Source organism: Symphalangus syndactylus, chromosome 24, assembly GCF_028878055.3.
Source record: "Symphalangus syndactylus isolate Jambi chromosome 24, NHGRI_mSymSyn1-v2.1_pri, whole genome shotgun sequence".
Lineage (NCBI taxonomy): Eukaryota > Metazoa > Chordata > Mammalia > Primates > Hylobatidae > Symphalangus > Symphalangus syndactylus.
Genome location: NC_072446.2, coordinates 36,851,626 through 36,869,864, shown reverse-complemented (window position 1 = coordinate 36,869,864; position 18,239 = coordinate 36,851,626). Strand labels below are relative to the sequence as shown.

The 18,239-nt window shown below is 43.3% G+C and overlaps 2 protein-coding genes and 1 non-coding gene across 20 annotated transcripts in view; 2 read left to right on the top strand and 1 right to left on the bottom strand.

The window, feature by feature from the left end:
• The window catches only part of RBM39 (RNA binding motif protein 39), a 41,384-nt gene that overhangs the window by 11,763 nt on the left and 11,382 nt on the right, over positions 1-18,239 (bottom strand). For 13 of the 18 annotated variants that reach the window (XM_055266650.2, XM_055266652.2, XM_063633761.1 and 10 more), the window contains 6 exons: positions 16,626-16,691; positions 16,476-16,529; positions 11,705-11,822; positions 11,232-11,384; positions 8,543-8,680; positions 2,759-2,824 (listed from right to left, as the gene is read on the bottom strand). In XM_055266650.2, coding sequence (XP_055122625.1) covers positions 2,759-2,824; positions 8,543-8,680; positions 11,232-11,384; positions 11,705-11,822; positions 16,476-16,529; positions 16,626-16,691 — 595 coding nt within the window. The remainder of the gene's footprint in view (positions 1-2,758; positions 2,825-8,542; positions 8,681-11,231; positions 11,385-11,704; positions 11,823-16,475; positions 16,530-16,625; positions 16,692-18,239) is intronic. The other 5 variants (XM_055266653.2, XM_055266658.2, XM_063633768.1 and 2 more) reach the window with 2 other exon arrangements.
• LOC129474961 (small nucleolar RNA U13) lies at positions 2,488-2,587 on the top strand. The gene has a single exon (XR_008654703.1). It is a non-coding gene; the product is annotated as a small nucleolar RNA U13 (small nucleolar RNA).
• LOC129474887 (large ribosomal subunit protein P1-like) lies at positions 5,445-7,736 on the top strand. The gene is made up of 2 exons (XM_063634244.1): positions 5,445-5,448; positions 7,286-7,736. Exons 1-2 carry the CDS (start codon positions 5,445-5,447, stop codon positions 7,708-7,710), a joined length of 429 nt encoding a protein of 142 aa, XP_063490314.1. The 3' UTR covers positions 7,711-7,736.

Sequence of the window (18,239 nt, the reverse complement as noted above, 5' to 3'; positions counted from 1 at the left end):
TATAAATTACATATATATAAAATTTTGGTTCACACATATACCCACAATGGCTATTTGGAGAAAAAGAAAAGGTGGAAAATATCCACTCTAAAGTTACTAGAATAAAAAAATAAAATTGGTGAGCTATGTTTCATAAATTTTCTCCTTTCACCAGTTCATTGACGTAGGTAACAGCCCAATGACCAGTAAGTTAAAAAGATTTGCTATCGCCGGGCGTGGTGGCTCACGCTTGTAATCCCAGCACTTTGGGAGGCCGAGGCGGGCGGATCACGAGGTCAGGAGATCGAGACCACGGTGAAACCCCGTCTCTACTAAAAATACAAAAAATTAGCCGGGCGCGGTGGCGGGCACCTGTAGTCCCAGCTACTCGGAGAGGCTGAGGCAGGAGAATGGCGTGAACCCGGGACGCGGAGCTTGCAGTGAGCCGAGATCACGCCACTGCACTCCAGCCTGGGCGACAGAGCAAGACTCCGTCTCAAAAAAAAAAAAAAAAAAAAAAAAAAGATTTGCTATCAACATAGCAACAGACTTACATTTTATTGAAATGTAGATATAAGCTAACGATTTTAATTTCCTGAGATATATAATGTACTTTAAAAAATACTATGTTTCCAGGACCTTAAAAGGTTATAAAGCTCACACATCTGAAAAAAGTTCCACCATGTATATGAGTTTCATAACATGAGTGGCACCATCTCGGCTCATTGCAACCTCCGCCTCCTGGGTTTAGGCAATTCTTCCTCACCCTCCCTAGATGATAGGATTATAGGCGCCCGCCACCACGCCCGGTTAATTTTTTATATTTTTAGCAGAGATGAGGTTGCACCATGTTGGCCGGGATGGTCTTGATCTCCAGACCTCAGGTGATCCACCCCTCTCGGCCTCCCAGAATGCTGGCATAACAGGCGTGAGCCACCATGCACAGCCCAAAACACTTGACAAGACAATTCTGGTCTTGGTTGTGAGGTATGTACATTAAAAAAAGGATCTTAAGTAAAAAAGAATCGTTAACAGACCTTCATTTATTTAACTGTTAAGAATGTGTCAAAAGGTTATCAGAGATGGACGTATAAAACATTCAATTATATGAATAGCTGGCTGACCATATATATATATCCTATATGTATATATAGCATATAGTAAAGGATAATAGGAACACAGTAATACATTGGATCCTTGTCCCCTCTAAACCTCATGTTGAAATGTGATCCCCACTGTGGAAGGTGTGACTTGGCAAGAGGTATGACAAGGCAGATCCCTCATGAATGGCTTGGTGCACTCCCCCTGCTAATGGGCGAGGGTCCTTGCTCTGTTACTTGACAGGACATCTTCCTCTCTCTTCCTCTCCCTCCCTCCAAGTGACACACCTGCTCCTCCAAGCAATAACCACAAGCCTCTGCGAAGCACGAGTAACAGCTTCCTGAGGCCACCACAGAATCTGAGCAGCTCTTAGTGTCATGTTTGCATGGCCTGCAGAACCTAATAAACCTATTTTCTTAAATTATTTTATATTTATTCATTTTTAGTTTTATTTTTTTTCGAGGCAGAGTCTTACTCTGTTGCCCAGGCTGGAGCGCTGGAACGCAATAGCACAATCTTGGCTCACTGCAATCTCCATATCCTGGGTTCAAGCAATTCTCCTGCCTCAGCCTCACGAGTAGGTGGGATTACAGTTGAGCACCACCATGCCCAGCTAATTTTTATATTTTTAGTAGAGACGGGGTTTCGCCATGTTGGCCAGGCTGGTCTCAACTGCACTCCAGCCTGGGCAACAGAGTAAGACTCTAGCTCATTAAACAAGTTAATTAATTAAAAATCAAAAGCCAGAAGCAGAGCTTCATGCATATAATCCCAGCACTTTTTGAGAGGCTGAAGTGGGAGATCACTTGAGCCGAGGAGTTTGACGCCAGCCTAACCAACACAGTGAGACCCGTCTCTAATAAAAAAAAAATTTTCTTTATAAAGTATCCAGTCTTAAGTATTACTTTATACCAACACACAATGGACTAACACATCGTCTAATAAACTTTCATCATATAATAAATGGTAAGCGCTGCTTACTAAAAAGTAGCAACTGTGTGAAATACTATTTATTTATTTATTTATTTATTTATTTTGAGATGGAGTCTCACTCTTGTCCTCCAGGCTAGAGTGCAGTGGTGCGATCTCGGCTCACTGCAACCTCCGCCTCCCCGATTCAAGCAATTCTCCTGCCTCAGCCTCCCGTGTAGCAGGGATTACAGGCGCCCGCCACCATGCCTGGCTAATTTTTGTCCTTTTAAGTAGAGATAGGGTTTCGCCATGTTGGCCAGGCTGGTGATCTCAGTTGATCCACCCACCTCGGCCTCCCAAAGTGCTGGGATTACAGGAGTGAGCCACCGCGCCTGGCCACAAAAACTAATTTAAAGCACTTGAAAATATTAAACATGCCACCTTCCCCACCATTATCAACTATTATTGTACTTCTACTATGCAACTTGGATCAAAAAATTTTAGGAGTTCCTAAGTGTGATGATTTGGTTTTCACATTCATGTGTGAGCTGTGCCTGCCTTTTGTTACAAGGGCATATTACCCTTTGCTGTGAAAAAAACTTTTTTGATCGGACACAGAGGCTCAGTCCTGTAATCCCAGCAGTTTGGAAGGCTAAGGTGGGACATCACTTAAGGCCAGGAGCTAGAGACTGATCTGAGCAACATAGCAAACGCAGTTAAACAAACAAAAAAAACCCTAAGTAATATAATTATGGTAATTACTTACTGTAATAAATCCATATCCCTTGGATCGACCAGTTTCACTGTCCATCATCAGCTGGATACTTTCAATCTATAATTGAAAAGCATAATTACTATTTAACTCAAAAGCAGAATACAAAACTACTTTATTCCCTGAGACATGGTTTTAAAAATCTACCAGTCTCCTCATCCTACAAAATAGAAGACTTACCACAAAACTTCATCACCAAGAAGTCTTTTTAAAGTCTAGAAACTATAATTTTATATTTAAAATGAAAAAAATTAGGATGGGCATGGTGGTTGGCGCCTGTAATCCCAGCATTTTGGGAGGCTGAGGGAGGCGGATCACCTGAGGTCAGGAGTTTGGGACCAGCCTGGCCAACATGACGAAATCAGGTCTCCACCAAAAATACAAAAATTGTCTGGGCCTGGTGGCACAAGCCTGTACGCCCAGCTATTCGGAATGCTGAAGCAGGAGAATAACTTGAACCCGGGAGGCAGAGGCTGCAACGAGCCCAGAGCACGTCACTGTACTCCAGCCCAGACAACAGAACGAGACTTGGTCTCAAAATAAAATAAAATAAACTCTAGAAACTTCCCAAGTGAGAAATTATGCACTGGGGAGCAGAGGGGAGAAAAAAAACTATGATTTTAACCTAAGATTAACTTTTATATCAGTACTAAACCACTGAAAAACAGAAATCCTTTGTAAATTACCATTAGAAGGTAGAAACAAAATCAACATGTTTCCTTCCCACTATGCTAAAAACACCAAGCAGTAATTTCCAATTATACCAGACAGAATCGTAAAAATGGAATAACTAAAAGTTATTCCAATGCATTTGGCGATATACAATGAATTTGGCGATAACTGCACAATTCTGTGAATGGTACTAACTAAAAACCAGTGAGTTTACGTTCAATCAGTGAACTGTAACACAATCTCCCAATTTAGCTGTCCATTAAAAAAAAGGCATGAAAAATTAAAACAGAGCATCCAGCCAGGTGGGTTGGCTCAGGTCTGTAATCCCAGCACTTTGGGAGGCAGGAGGATCCCATGTTAAGGAGGTGGACACTACACAGTGAGCTTGCATCATGCTGTTGCACTCCAGCCTCAGTCACAGGCAGAGACTCTGTCTCAAACAAGGAAGGAACTTTTTTTTTTGAGACGGAGTCTCGCTCTGTCGCCCAGGCTGGAGTGCAGTAGCGTGATCTCAGCTCACTGCCAGCTCTGCCTCCCGGGTTCACACCATCCTCCTGCCTCAGCCTCCCAAGTAGCTGGGACTACAGGCACCTGCCACCACGCCGAGCTAAATTTTTTGTATTTTTAGTATAGACAGGGTTTCACCGCGTTAGCCAGGATGATCTTGATCTCCTGACCTCGTGATCCATCCGTCTCGGCCTCCCAAAGTGCTGGGATTACAGGCGTGAGCCACTGTGCCCAGCCCAAGGAAGGAACTTTTAATGTTAAGTATATTTTACCAAAATTTTAAAAAAGAGACGGAAAGTTTATTTGCTATTATTTGCTAAGCCACAGAAAGTCTATGGAAGGATGTAAAAAAACAAAACAAAACAAAAAAACGGGTAAGGGCTGCCTCTAGAAAAGGGGTAGTCGTGGATGAAGCGGGGCTATGATAGGGATAAGATATTCTAGGAGCATTAGCTAGCAAAAAATAAACAATATAAACATTTAGGCTGGGCTCGGTGGCTGACACCTGTAGGTGTGAGCTGAGGTGGGCAGATTACCTGAGCTCAGGAGTTCGAGACCAGCCTGGGCACCACGGTGAAACCCTGTCTCTACTAAAACACAAAAAATTAGGTTGGGCTCAGTGGCTCATGCCTGTAATCCCACCACTTTCGGAGGCTGAGAAGGGCGAATCACCAGAGGCTGGGAGTTCGAGACCAGCCTGACCAACATGGAGAAAAACTCTGTCTCTACTAAAAATACAAAATTAGCAGGGCATGGTGGCGCATGCCTGTAATTCCAGCTACTTGGGAGGCTGAGGCAGGAGAATCACTTGAACCTGGGAGATGGGGGTTGCGGTGAGCTGAGATCATGCCATTGCACTCCAGCCTGGGCAACGAGAGCAAAACTCCATCTCAAAAAAAAATAAATAAATAACCAGGCGTGGCAGCATGCACCTATAATCCCAGCTGCTAGGGAAGCTGTAGAAGAATTACTTGAACCTGGGATGCAGAGGTTGCAGTGAGCTACCGCACTCCAGCCCGGGCAACAGAGCAGGACTCAGATTCCAAAAAAAAAAAAAAAAAAACAACTAAATAAACCTTTAAAAAGGGCTTCTTATTAAAGCTGCTACATTATGTTTACTGGAGTTGGGCACTTAATACACACTAATTGTTCTAGGGCAAAGGTAAGCAAACTACATATACCCCATGAACCAACTCCAGCTTGACTTGTTTTATAAATGTTTCTCCTGTCTGAGCCTCCAGAGTAAGCTGGAACTACAGGCATATGCCACCCAAGACCAGGTAATTTTTGTATTTTTAGTAGAGAAGAGGTTTCACCATGTTGGCCAGGCTGGTCTCAAACTCCTGACTTCAAGCGATCCACCCGACTCAGCCCCCAAAAGTGCTGGGATCACAGGCATGAGCCATTGTGCCCACCCCATACTCAATTTCTTAATAGCTTACAGCTGTTTGGAAGAGAGTTGAGTACTTGCAACAAGACCATATGGCACTGAAAACCTAAAATGGGTCCGGGCGCAGTGGCTCACGCCTGTAATGACAACACTTTGGGAGACCGAGGCGGGTAGATCACCTGAGGTCAGGAGTTCAAGACCAACCTGACCAACATACCAAAAATTAGCTGGGCGTGGTGTTCAGAGCCTGTAATCCCAGCTGCTCAGGAGGCTGAGGCAGGAGAATCAATTGAACCCGGGAGGCGGAGGTTGCAGTAAGCCAAGACTACACCACTGCACTCCAACCTAGGCGCAAGGAGTGAAACTCCCATCTCAAAATTTAAGAAACAGTTTGACAAATCATACTCTAGAGTAATAAAAATAATTTAAATATCAACTGTTTCCTGATGTTCAGTTTTATATGGTACACAGATTTCTCAAATATCCATGATTATTCTTTTTCTTTTCTTTCTTTTTTTTTTGGAGACACTCTGGCTCTGTTATCCAGGCGTGATCTCGGCTCACTGCAATCTCCACCGCCCGGGTTGAAGTGACTCTCCTGCCTCAGCCTCCTAAGTAGCTGGGATTAGAGGGATGCGCCACCACGCCCACCTAATTTTTCTATTTTTAGTAGAGACAAGGTTTTACCACGTTGGCCAAGCTGGTCTCAAACTCCTAACCTCAAGCGATCCATCTGCCTCGGGCTCCCAAAGAGATGGGATTACAGGTGTGAGCCACTGCACCCGGCCGGTGAATATATTTTTAAAAGTTAAATTTTATTTGTTCTATCTAGCTCCTTTTAAATTTATGCCTTTTGCTAAAATTATTGAGTGGAAAAGGTTCATTCCTCACAGTGACAGGACAGTCTTGGAAACTGTCTCTCCTTAACACAGAACTAGCTGGACACTCTTGGTTTAGGTAGATAGCACAAAGTCCTCTAGCACAAAAGCCAAGCTGCTGTGAACTGAGCTCAAGACCACAATGCCAGACACAAGGCCTCGTGGAGCCTGGGAAGCAGATCAAGTTGGTTCCTGACTTTGCCACGTAACAGCTCATGTGGCCCCAACTGCTCTGAACTTCGTTTCTCCATATAGCACAAAATGGCATGTCAACCTCCACCTAAGATCCATGTTACTGATAGAAAAGTCAGTGGAGGCCAGGTCCAGTGGCTCACATCTGTAATCTCAGCACTTTGGGAGGCCGAAGCAGATCACCTGAGGTCAGGAGTACGAGACCAACCTGGTAAAGCCCTGTCTCTTAAAAAAAAAAAAAAAAAATTAGTCGAGCGTGATGGCAGGCACCTGTAAACCCAACTACTCGGGAGGCTAAAGCAGGAGAATTGCTTGAACGCAGAGGAGGAGGAGTTTGCAGCGAGGTGAGATTGTGCCACTGCACTCCAGCCTGGGCAACAGAATAAGACTCTGTCTCAAAAAGTCAATGGAGAAAGTACCAGAGTGGATCAGAAGTGGATCACATACTGTTAGGCAGAACAGCCTTGCCAGAGGAACATTCACCCACTGAAGATTTCAACAGACAGAAAAAGGGCAAATCTAATCAGGCTACCAAGGCCTGGAACTGAGCACATAACCAGGGAGACAGAGTAAAGTCTTTTTTTTTTTTTTTTTGAGACGGAGTCTCGCTCTGTCGCCCAGGCTGGAGTGCAGTGGTGCAATCTCGGCTCACTGCAAGCTCTGCCTCCCGGGCTCACGCCATTCTCCTGCCTCAGCCTCTCCGAGTAGCTGGGACTACAGGACCTCGTGATCTGCCCGCCTCGGCCTCCCAAAGTGCTGGGATTACAAGCGTGAGCCCCCGCACCCACCCGAGTAAAGTCTTTTTAATTTCTTTTAAGATAAGAGTCTTGACCCTTTTCCTCAGCTGCCGCCAAGGTGCTCCGTCCTTCCGAGGAAGCTAAGGCCGCGCTGGGGTGAAGCCCTCACTTCATCCAGCAACTAGCACCGCGTCCGGCAGCGCCAGCCCTACACTCGCCCGCGCCATAGGGTCCATCTCCGAGCTCGCCTGCATCTACTCGGCCCTCATTCTGCACGACGATGAGGTGACAGTCACAGAGAATAAGATCAATGCCCTCATTAAAGCAGCCAGTGTAAATGTTGAACCTTTTTGGCCTGGCTTGTTTGCGAAGGCCCTGGCCAAGGTCAACAATAGGAGCCTCATCTGCAATGTAGGGGCCGGTGGACCTGCTCCAGCAGCTGGTGCTGCACCCGCAGGAGGTCCTGCCCCCTCCACTGCTGCTGCTCCAGCTGAGGAGAAGAAAGTGGAAGCAAAGAAAGAAGAATCCAAGGAGTCTGATGATGACATGGGCTTTGGTCTTTTTGACTAAACCTCTTTTATAACATGTTCAATAAAAAGTTGAACTTTAAAAAAAAAAAAAAAAGAGTCTCGCCAGGCTGGAGTGCAGTGGTGCCATCTCGGCTCACTGCAACCTCTGCCTCCTGTATTCAAGCAATTCTGCTGCCTCGGCCTCCTGAGTAGCTGGGAACACAGAGACGCACCACCACGCCCAAGCTAATTTTTGTATTTTTAACAGAGACGTGGTTTCACCATGTTGGCCAGGATGGTCTTGAACTCTTGATCTCATAATCCACCCACCTCGGCCTCCCTCCCGCAGTGCTGGGGTTACAGGTATGAGCCACTGCACCCGGCCAACAGAGAAGAATCTTAAGATATTCAACTTTCTTTTAAAAACAATCTTTTAAAAAAAAAATCCTACTAAAAAATAATAGTCTTCGTATGATTTAACAATCTTCCTTCTTTTGACACAGGATCACACTGTTACCCAAGGTGGAGTGAAGTGGCATAATCATGGCTCACTGCAACCTTGAACTCCTGGGCTAAAGTCATCCTCCTGCCTCAGCACCCCAAGTAGCTGGGATTACAGGCATGAGCCACCATGCCCAGCCAACGCGGACTTTTTAATAACTCTAATACCCATTATGCATTTCACATGGCATTATGAATAACAGTAACATTCTTTAAGTATCTTCTACCAAGTGACCTATTTTAATCTGTTGTCACAGCAATTTTTATAAAACCAGCCCTTATCCTCTTAATATTAATCTCACAGAAAGATAACAAAGCAAGACATACAGAAATTATGTAATTATACTCAGATCAACAACCTACTGAAGATTCATTGAAGAACGTGGACTCACCCTTCCAAAAGGCTCAAAGATCCCACGAAGCATATCTTCAGTTATGTTGAAGTGTAATGAGCCCACATAAAGCCTCATAGGTCCAGCACTTCCCTTTTGTAAATTGTTTGCCATTGCTGCAGCTCTGTTTTTTTCTGCCTAGAAGACAAAATACACGTCACATAGAGATAATACAGAGCAGTTTAAAGACATACACCTTCTATTTGCATAACAACTAATGTCAAAGTTTAGAGTGATAAAAATACTACCCTACGAAAGTCAGATGCTACGGATCAACATAATAGGAGGCATCTAGAACATGCAAAATTCAGAGAGAGGAAGTAGATTACATTTTACCAAGGGCCTGCAGGAAATTAGGGAGTTACAGCTTTAAGAGTACAGTTTCTGGCCGGGCGCAATGGCTCACACCTGTAATCCCAGCACTTTGGTAGGCTAAAGCAGCCAGATCACAAGGTCAAGAGATTGAGACCATACTGGCTAACATGGTGAAACCTCATCTCTACCAAAAATACAAAAAATTAGCCAGGTGCGGTGGTGGGCACCTGTAGTCCCAGCTACTCGGGAGGCTGAGGCAGGAGAAGAGAATGGCATGAACCTGGGAGGCAGACCTTGCAGTGAGCCGAGATCACACCGCTGCATTCCAGCCTGGGCTACAGAGTGAGACTCCGTCTCAAAAACAAACAAACAAAAAAAAGAGTGCAGTTTCTATCTGAGATAATGAATACTTCTGGAAATGATTAGTGGCATTATTCCAACATTATAAATGTAATAGCATTGAACTGTACACTTTAAAAATGGTCAAAAAAATGGTTAAAACGCCAAATGTGTGTGTATAAAACCACAATGAAAATAATTTTATTTCTTTAGAGTTTTTTTTTTTCTGAGACAGAGTCTCACACTATGTTGCCCAGGCTGGTCTGGAACTCCTAAACTTAAGTGATCATCCTTCCTTCTCATCCACTAGAGAATGCCAGGGACTACAGCACACCCCACATCACACCCTGCTTATTTTAGAATGTTTTCAGAGCATATGCCAGTCACATATAAAGTAAGCAGGCTGGCTGGGTGCAGTGTCTCACGCCTGTAACCCCAGCACTTTGGGAGGCCAAGGCAGGCGGCGGATCACGAGGTCAGATCAAGGCCATCCTGGCTAACACAGTGAAACCCCGTCTCCACTAAAAATACAAAAAAATTAGCCAGGCGTGGTGGTGGGTGCCTGTAGTCGCGGCTACTTGGGAGGCTGAGGCAGGAGAATGGCATGAACCCGGGAGGCGGAGCTTGCAGTGAGCCGAGATTGCGTCACTGCACTACAGCCTGGGCAACAGAGCGAGACTCCATCTCAAGGAAAAAAAAAAAAAAAGTAAGCAGGCTACATTTCACACCTAAAATGAATCACAAACCTACATTCTGACAACAATCTTAAGATGCATTCTAATATCACAAACACTAAATACAGAGAAAAATGCTTCCTGGAATTGTTAGACACAACCAATATTCACTAAAATACTCGAGATTGGTATAACCAAACGTATTTTGTGATAAAATAAGGGATATATGCCATAACATAAACCTTATCACCAAGCAAACATTTTGAGTCAGCTGTCATCCCTCCATAACCAAGATCTCCTCAAAAAAAAAAAAAAAAAAAAAAAACAGTTGTCCATTTGTATTCTAACACAGGCTTCTCTTGTTAACAAACTAGAGTACATTGATTGGGTAGTACTGCTCTACAAAAGGTTGTTGCATGAATTAAAAACCTCTTAATATGCTACTTCTCAGCCCTGGGTCCTGCCAATCCACACCCAGCCACTAAGTTTGTCTTCCAATATAGGAAATAATTTGAGTAACTCTTTTTTCTTTTTGAGACAGTCTTGGTTCTTGTCACCCAGGCTGCAGTGCAATGGGGCGTGATCTCGGCTCACTGCAACCTCTGCCTCCAGGGTTTAAGCAATTCTCCTGCCTCAGCCTCCTGAGTAGCTGGGATTACAGGCGCGTGACACCATGCCCAGCTAATTTTTGTATTTTAGTAGAGACAAGGTTTCACCATGTTAGCCAGGCTGGTCTTGAACTCCTGACCTCAGGTGATCCGCCCACCTCAACCTCCCAAAGTACTGGGATTACAGGCATGAGCCATCTCCCCGGCCAAAAAACTAAAATATTAAATGCTGTCAAAGTGCAGTGTGGCTCAAGTGATCCTAACACTTCAGGAGGCCCAGGCCAGAGGATCACTTGAGCCTGACAATTTGAAACCAGCCTGAGCAACATGGCAAGACCCTGTTTCTTCAAAAAATTTAAAAATTAGCTGGGAGTGGTAGCATGCACCTGTAGACCTAGCTACTCAGGAAACTGGGGAGAAAAGACTGCTTGAGCCCAGCAGGTCAAGGCTACAGTGAGCTGTGATTATCTCACTGCACTCCAGCCCCAGCAACAGAGTAAGACTCTATCTCAAAAACAAGACTGGGTGTGGTGGCTCACAACTGTAATCTCAGCACTTGGAGAAACGACAGGACGACAGTCCTGAGAAAACTATATCAATGTTAATAAAGGCAAAGTTAAAAAAAAAAAAAGTCCCGAGAACATCCAACTCAACGTAATGAGTAGCAGTCACAGAACACAACAGCACTATACCATGCAACAGGAGGCTTTCAACACCATCAATAATCAAACTCTTAACCAAGAAAAAAATTACCTGTGATGCCTGTACTATGATTGGCACGCCTAAAACTCGTTGGCCAGTTAATCCGATTGCTAGAGGCACTGAGCTAACGTCGACGAACTCCACGTAAGCAATTCCTTTGGAACGTCTTGAATTTCTGTCAGAAATCATCCTCACATCTCGAACCTAGAAAGAAAACACAGTTCTGTTTGTGCAACCATCCATTGTAACACATGTAGAATTATTTCAAGAGCCATTAATGTTGAAGGATGAAGGTATTTTTAAAAATTTAATTAAAAAAGTAAATCTGTAGGACAATTCCCATATCCTATCTGTATCTCTGAACCAATTTGTAGTAACATTTATCAACTCCAATACTGTAAGAGGCAAAATGGAAACATTACCACAAACAAATACTGGTACTAAATTAAATGAAGTATTTGATGTTTAGATGTTTTTTCTTTCAATTTCTACCTACTTGACCTCCCTAAACAGGTTAAGATTACCTTTCCTACTGTAGAGAAAAACTCTTCCAAATCCCTTGGCCGAATTCTTGCCGCCAGCTGCATACAGAAGACTGTCCTTGCATCTCTTTCCTCAGGAGTTAAATTATCAATAGGTTCCCTAATAGGAGTAAAAAATATAAAATTAACTTCATAACAGATTTTGAAATAATTTTATCTTTCTTATTTCTTCATATAGTTCAACAGTTTTTCAGGTACAGGTGGGTTTTGGTTACATGGACGAGTTCTTTAGTGGTGAATTCTGAGATTTTAGTGTACCTGTCACCTGAGCAGTATATACTGTACCCTCACTCCTTTCCCAACTCCACACCAATATTTTCATCTTTAGAAATCAGGTCTTGCTATGCTGCACAAATTGGTCTTGAACTACTGAACTCAAGCAATCCTTTTGCCCTAGACTCCCCCAAAGTGACAGCGTTTCACCAGCTAGGCTAGTCTCGAACTCCTGACCTCAGATGATCCACCTGCCTTGGCCTCCCAAAGTGGTGGGATAACAGTGTGAGCCACTACGCCTGGCCTTAAATAATTCTCAAACATGCTCAGTAAACAGAGTAAGCTGTGAAACTGGTTTGTCACATTCCCAAACCCATTTTCCTTTCTTTTCTTCTTTTTTTTTTTTCAGAGGAAGTCTCGCTCTTGTCCCCCAGGCTTGGAGTGCAACGGCGCCATCTTGGCTCACTGCAACCTCTGCCTCCCTGAGTTCAAGCAATTCTGCTGCCTCAGCCTCCCGAGTAGCTGGGACTACAGGCGCCTGCCACCCTGCCACCACACCCAGCTAATTTCTGTATTTTAAGTAGAGACGGGGTTTCACCATGTTGGCCAGGCTGGTCTCGAACTTCTGACCTCAAGTGATCTGCCCGCCTCGGCCTCCCAAAGCGCTGGGATTACAGGTGTGAGGCACCGCACCCGGCCAACCCAAGCCCATTTTCAGTAAGATCTATTGACAAAAAATGTGCATAAAACTATTCAACGTAACTCAATTCCTTCTAAAGACTAAGGTTTACTGTTTCTTGTAATCACATCTTACATGGCATTAGCACAGACGTCTACTGGCCTTACAATCTCAAAAAAAGTAATTTTTCTTTTCTTTTTTTGAGATGGAGTCTCACTGTTGCTCAGGCTGGAGTGCAGTGGCGCGATCTCGGCTCACTGCAACCTCTACCTCCAGGGTTCAAGCGATTCTCCTGCCTCAGCCTCCCGAGTAGCTGGGACTACAGGCATGTGCCACCACGCCTGGCTAATTTTCTGTATTTTTTTTTTTTTTTTTTTTTTTGAGACGGACTTTCGCTCTGTCGCCCAGGCTGGAGTGCAGTGGCGCGATCTCGGCTCACTGCAAGCTCCGCCTCCCTGGTTCATGCCATTCTCCTGCTTCAGCCTCCCGAGGAGCTAGGACTACAGGTGCCTGCCACCATGCCCGGCTAATTTTTTTTGTATTTTTAGTAGAGACGGGGTTTCACTGTGTTAGCCAGGATGGTCTCGATCTCCTCATCTCGTGATCCACCCGCCTCGGCCTCCCAAAGTACTGGGATTGCTGGCGTCAGCCACCACGCCTGGCCCAAAAAGGGTAATTTTTCTAAAACGAGGGTCAACCAGAAGCCTGACAGTTTAATCATAGTCATAAAACATATCACCAAACCAATCACAAATGCCAGACTGATCCAAAATCAGTGTAATGGATGACTCTTTACAACAAAACCATGTAATTGTGAAGTCAAATTAAGTTTGACAATCACAAATGGCAAAGTTGAAGTGAAACCCCAAATGATTCTACAAATTCTACTTTACAAATTTAGATACAGTGTCTATTAACATCATCTCTGTTACAAAATGTCAACTAATGTTGTAAGTCATCCTTTAAGATGTAAGCCTAAACACTCTCTTTTCCATTTTTTGGACACTCTCAGGATGTACGGGGGTTGGGGTGGTCACTCCACCTGTAAGATTTGTCACAAAAGCTTTCTTTTTTTTTTTGGAAACGCAGTCTAGCTCTGTCACCCAGGCTGGAGTGCAGTCGTATGATCTTGGCTCATCACAACCTCTATCTCACGGGTTCAAGCAGTTCTCCTGCCTCTCTTACCGAGTAACCGGGATTACAGGCACGCGCCACCACATCTGGCTAATTTTTGTACTTTTAGTAGAGATGGGGTTTCACCATGTTGGTCAGGCTGGTCTCGATATCCTGACCTTATTGATACAGGCGTGAGCCACCACACCAGGCACAAAAGCTTTTAAGGCCATGAGTAGCGTGCAGATTGCTTGGCCCTGGATTTTCAGACCAACTGAGCAACATGGCAAAACCTTGTCTCTACAAAAAAAAAATAGAAAAATTAGCAGGGCATGGCCGGGCGCGGTGGCTCACACTTGTAATCCCAGCACTTTGGGAGGCTGAGGCGGGCGGATCACGAGGTCAGGAGATCGAGACCACGATGAAACCCCGTCTCTACTAAAAATACAAAAAATTAGCCGGACATGGTGGCGGGTGCCTGTAATCCCAGCTACTCGGAGAGGCTGAGGCAGGAGAATGGCGTGAACCCGGGAGGCGGAGCTTGCAGTGAGCCGAGATTGCACCACTGCACTCCAGCCTGGGTGACAGAGCGAGACTCCGTCTCAAAAAAAAAAAAAGAAAAATTAGCAGGGCATGGTGGCTGCACCTATAGTCCCAGCTACTCAGGAGGCTAAGCTGGGTGGGATTGCATATGACCAGCCATTAGAAACTGCAGTGAGACATGATTGGGTCACTGCACTCTAGCCTGGGTGACAAAGAGAAACCCTACCTCAAAAAAAATAAAAAATAAAAATAAAAAAACAAAAGCTTTCTAGTCGGGGGTCTCAAAAAAAATAAAAAAAAAAAAAAAAAAAAACCACAATGCTACCACCTGACAAAATATTCCTTGAACCAAAATGGTAGACTGAATAAATACAACTCTTTTTTTTTTTTGTAGACAGAGAGTCTTGCTCTGTCACCAGGCTGGAGTGCAGTGGCACAATCTCTGCTTACTGCAACCTCGCCTCCCAGGTTGAAGTGATTCTCTTGCCTCAGCATCCTGAGTAGCTGGGACTACAGGTGCGCACCACCATGCCCAGCTAATTTCTGCATTTTTTTTTTTTTTTTTTTTTGAGACAGAGTTTCGCTCTTGTTGCCCAGGCTGGAGTGCAATGGTTCAATCTCAGCTCACTGCAACCTCCACCTCTCGAGTTCAAGCGATTCTCCTGCCTCAGCCTCCCGAGTAGCTGGGATGACAGGCACGCACCACCACGCCCAGCTAATTTTTTGTATTTTTTAGTAGAGGCCATTTGCACCATGGCCAGGCTGGTCTTGAACTTCTGACCTCAGGTGATCCGCCTGCCTCGGCCTTCCAGAGTGCTGGGATTACAGGCGTGAGCCACCACGCCTGGCCTAATTTTTGTATTTTCAGTAGAGGCAGGGTTTCACCATGTTAGCCAGCCTGGTCTCAATCTCCTGACCTTGTGGATCCACCCACCTCAGTCTCCCAAAGTGCTGGGATTACAAGCGTGAGCCACCACGCCCGGCCTACAATTCTTAAGAGTAAAATAATCCATGGAAACTTCATTCAAGAACCTAGGAGTAACAATTCAAATCACTAAGACTTTTGAGATGAAACAGTTTTCCTCAGGACAGCCAAATACTAAAACTTACTGTTACAACTACTTCTCCACATGAGGCTATTTCAAATAACTCATTATTTATTAATTCCAAAGATAAGTGTAAAGTTTGATATAACTGCTACGTTGCCAACACAAAGAAATGTTTAACACGAATATGCTAATTACCCAGATTTGATCATTACACTGTATACATGTTATCAAAACTTAACTGAATCCCATATACATAATCATTACATGTCCATTAAAAATAATGCAAAAAGTTTATTTTAATTAAAATAAGAAAATAAGATAACATTAAAATAACTTTAGGCTGGGTGTGGTGGCTCCTGCCTGTAATCCCAGCACTTTGGGAGGCTGAGGGCAGATCATGAGGTCAGGAGTTCAGGTCCAGCCTGACCAACATGGTGAAACCCTGTCTCTACTTAAAATACAAAAATTTGCCAGGCATTGCGGCACATACCTGTACTCCCACCTACGTGGGAGGCTGAGGCAGGAGAATCACTTGAACTCGGGAGGCAGAGGTCACAGTGAGCCGAGATCCCACCACTGCACTCCAGCCTGGGTGACAGAGGGAGACTCCATCTCATAAATAAATAACTTTTGTGGCCGAGTGTGTTGGCTCACACCTGCAATCCTACCACTTTGGGAGGCCAAGGTGGGTGGATCATCTGAGGTCAGGAGTTCAACACCAGGCTAGCCAACATGGTGAAATCCCATTGCTACTAAAATAAAAAAATTAGCCAGGCCATGGTGGCACATGCCCGTAATTCCAGCTACTTGGGAGGCTGAGGTAGGAGAATGGCTTGAACCCAGGAGGCAGAGGTTGCAGTAAGCCGAGACTGCACTACTGCAAGTGAGACTCTGTCTCAAAATAAATAAATAAATAAATAAATAAATAAATAAATAAATAAATAAATATATAACTGTTGCTTTTTAATTATATGAAATTAAAGTGAAAACTACTGAAAACTCAGTAGAAATTCACTTGACTTTGAAGCACTAGAACTGCAAAAGAAAGCAAAAGCAAGATTTAATATGGTCCAAATTACTAAATATCATCAAATTTAACAGTACCATAAGCTGCAAAAGCTTTTTAAGAGCTAAAGGCTTTAAAGAAGTAAACTACCTCACAGGGCTCTTGTCTTTTCTGAATGGACTTTTGCTTCGTGAACGTCGTCTGCTGCAAAGTTAAAAAGTTTCAGAAGTTATCCAAACAAGTACAGCATGTTAGTTCCTTGAAAAACAATTTAAACAATTCAGAAGTATGTTTAAAAACCTTAATTTGATGCTATGAGGCAACCCAATCTTTCCTCGGATGGCACTGTTAAATTTTGGTCCGGAGCTAAAAAGGAAACACAAAATTACACTAGTTACAGGTTTAGGGTCTTGCTAAGATCGCATTCATGTGCTCTCCAGCAAGACTAACATTGTTTAGGCTGCTGCTTTTCCACCTCAGTTATGAAGAGGAAACAAAAATACTTTTCTCTTACTTTATCCCAGGCAAGCTGCCCTTGTATTTATCCATCCTGGACCACTGAGAGATGCCAAGACCAAAGGTTACAGCCTCAAAATTTTTAGATTCTGAAAATGCACACACCCATTTTCAGACTTTAGATATCTTTGTAAGCTACACATATATACAGTCTCGAGAATTAAAAAAAAAAACCACACACACACATATAAAAAATAAATCCCTCTGAACTTCCCTCACACCAGCAGTAACTATGGTTAACAATTTGGTGTGTATCTTTGCAGATCCTCTCTTGGGAATGTATGTGTGTACATGTACATATACAATTTTCATATACGTCTTCTTTTTGAAAGACTTCTTTTAAAAACTAAAGTGAATTCTTTAGTCATGCAACTTAGATATTTCCCCATTCACCAGTAACTCTTAGACAGCATGACACCACTTAACACACTACATACTTCAGTTGTTTGTTGCAAAATATTCCATCGTGAAGATGTGAAGGTAATTTACCAATTCCCTAGAGAAATGTTGTGAGGACATGTCATGACTAACAGAGTGTTTTCACAAAGATCATAAAGGTAATTATTCTGTAATAACAGTTTTTGTGACTTTTTAAAGACCAGGCTAACTTAAAGGGACTAGCCAGTTGTCCTTAGTGCTCATCCTGCTATCTTACTCCAGAAGAACAGCGCAATAAATAAATACATAGTGGCCTGTGATCCACACATTTGAATTAGTTTTCATAAACACTATGCCTACCTACAACATGCAAGTATTTCCAAATAAAACACTTTATATTAACTTGGCCCTTTGCAATTCAGACTAATGCTGAGGACTGAGAATCATTTACTGGATGTATTGCAGTTCTCAAGTAATTAGTTATAAGCTATTTTCTTTCCCCTTTAATTATAAAATATTCTCAGTTATAGCCTCAAACCCAACATAAGAACTAAGTAATTTTTTATTAAAGTTAGGCCAGGAGCCCAGCAAACAAAGTCACTCAAAGGAATTAAGCTAATTCCTTTCCCCTCATTTAGTTCATCCTGGTAAAAAGAATTAATACAATCCCATTTTAAGAATGCTCAGAATCTTGATAAATGGGACAAAAGCAGAGAATTTCCTAACATTGTACAGCATTCGAAATTAAAATAGCATTGTGGTCCCATCTTCAGCTATTAAAAAGTTAATGAAATAAGCAGCTCGGAGGAACCCAGCAACACGGAGTTTAATTCTTTTTATTTTAAAGATAAAAGAGCCAGAATCAGAATTCATGTAATGCCAAAACATTTCATGAATCCATTAAGTCCTCTGAGCACTTTACATTTTCTTCTCATTCATTACTCATTAATAGCATATCTGAAACTTGTTATCTCCTTAAAAGGTTAGAAAACAAATGCTTAGTTTATGGGGTTAAGTATC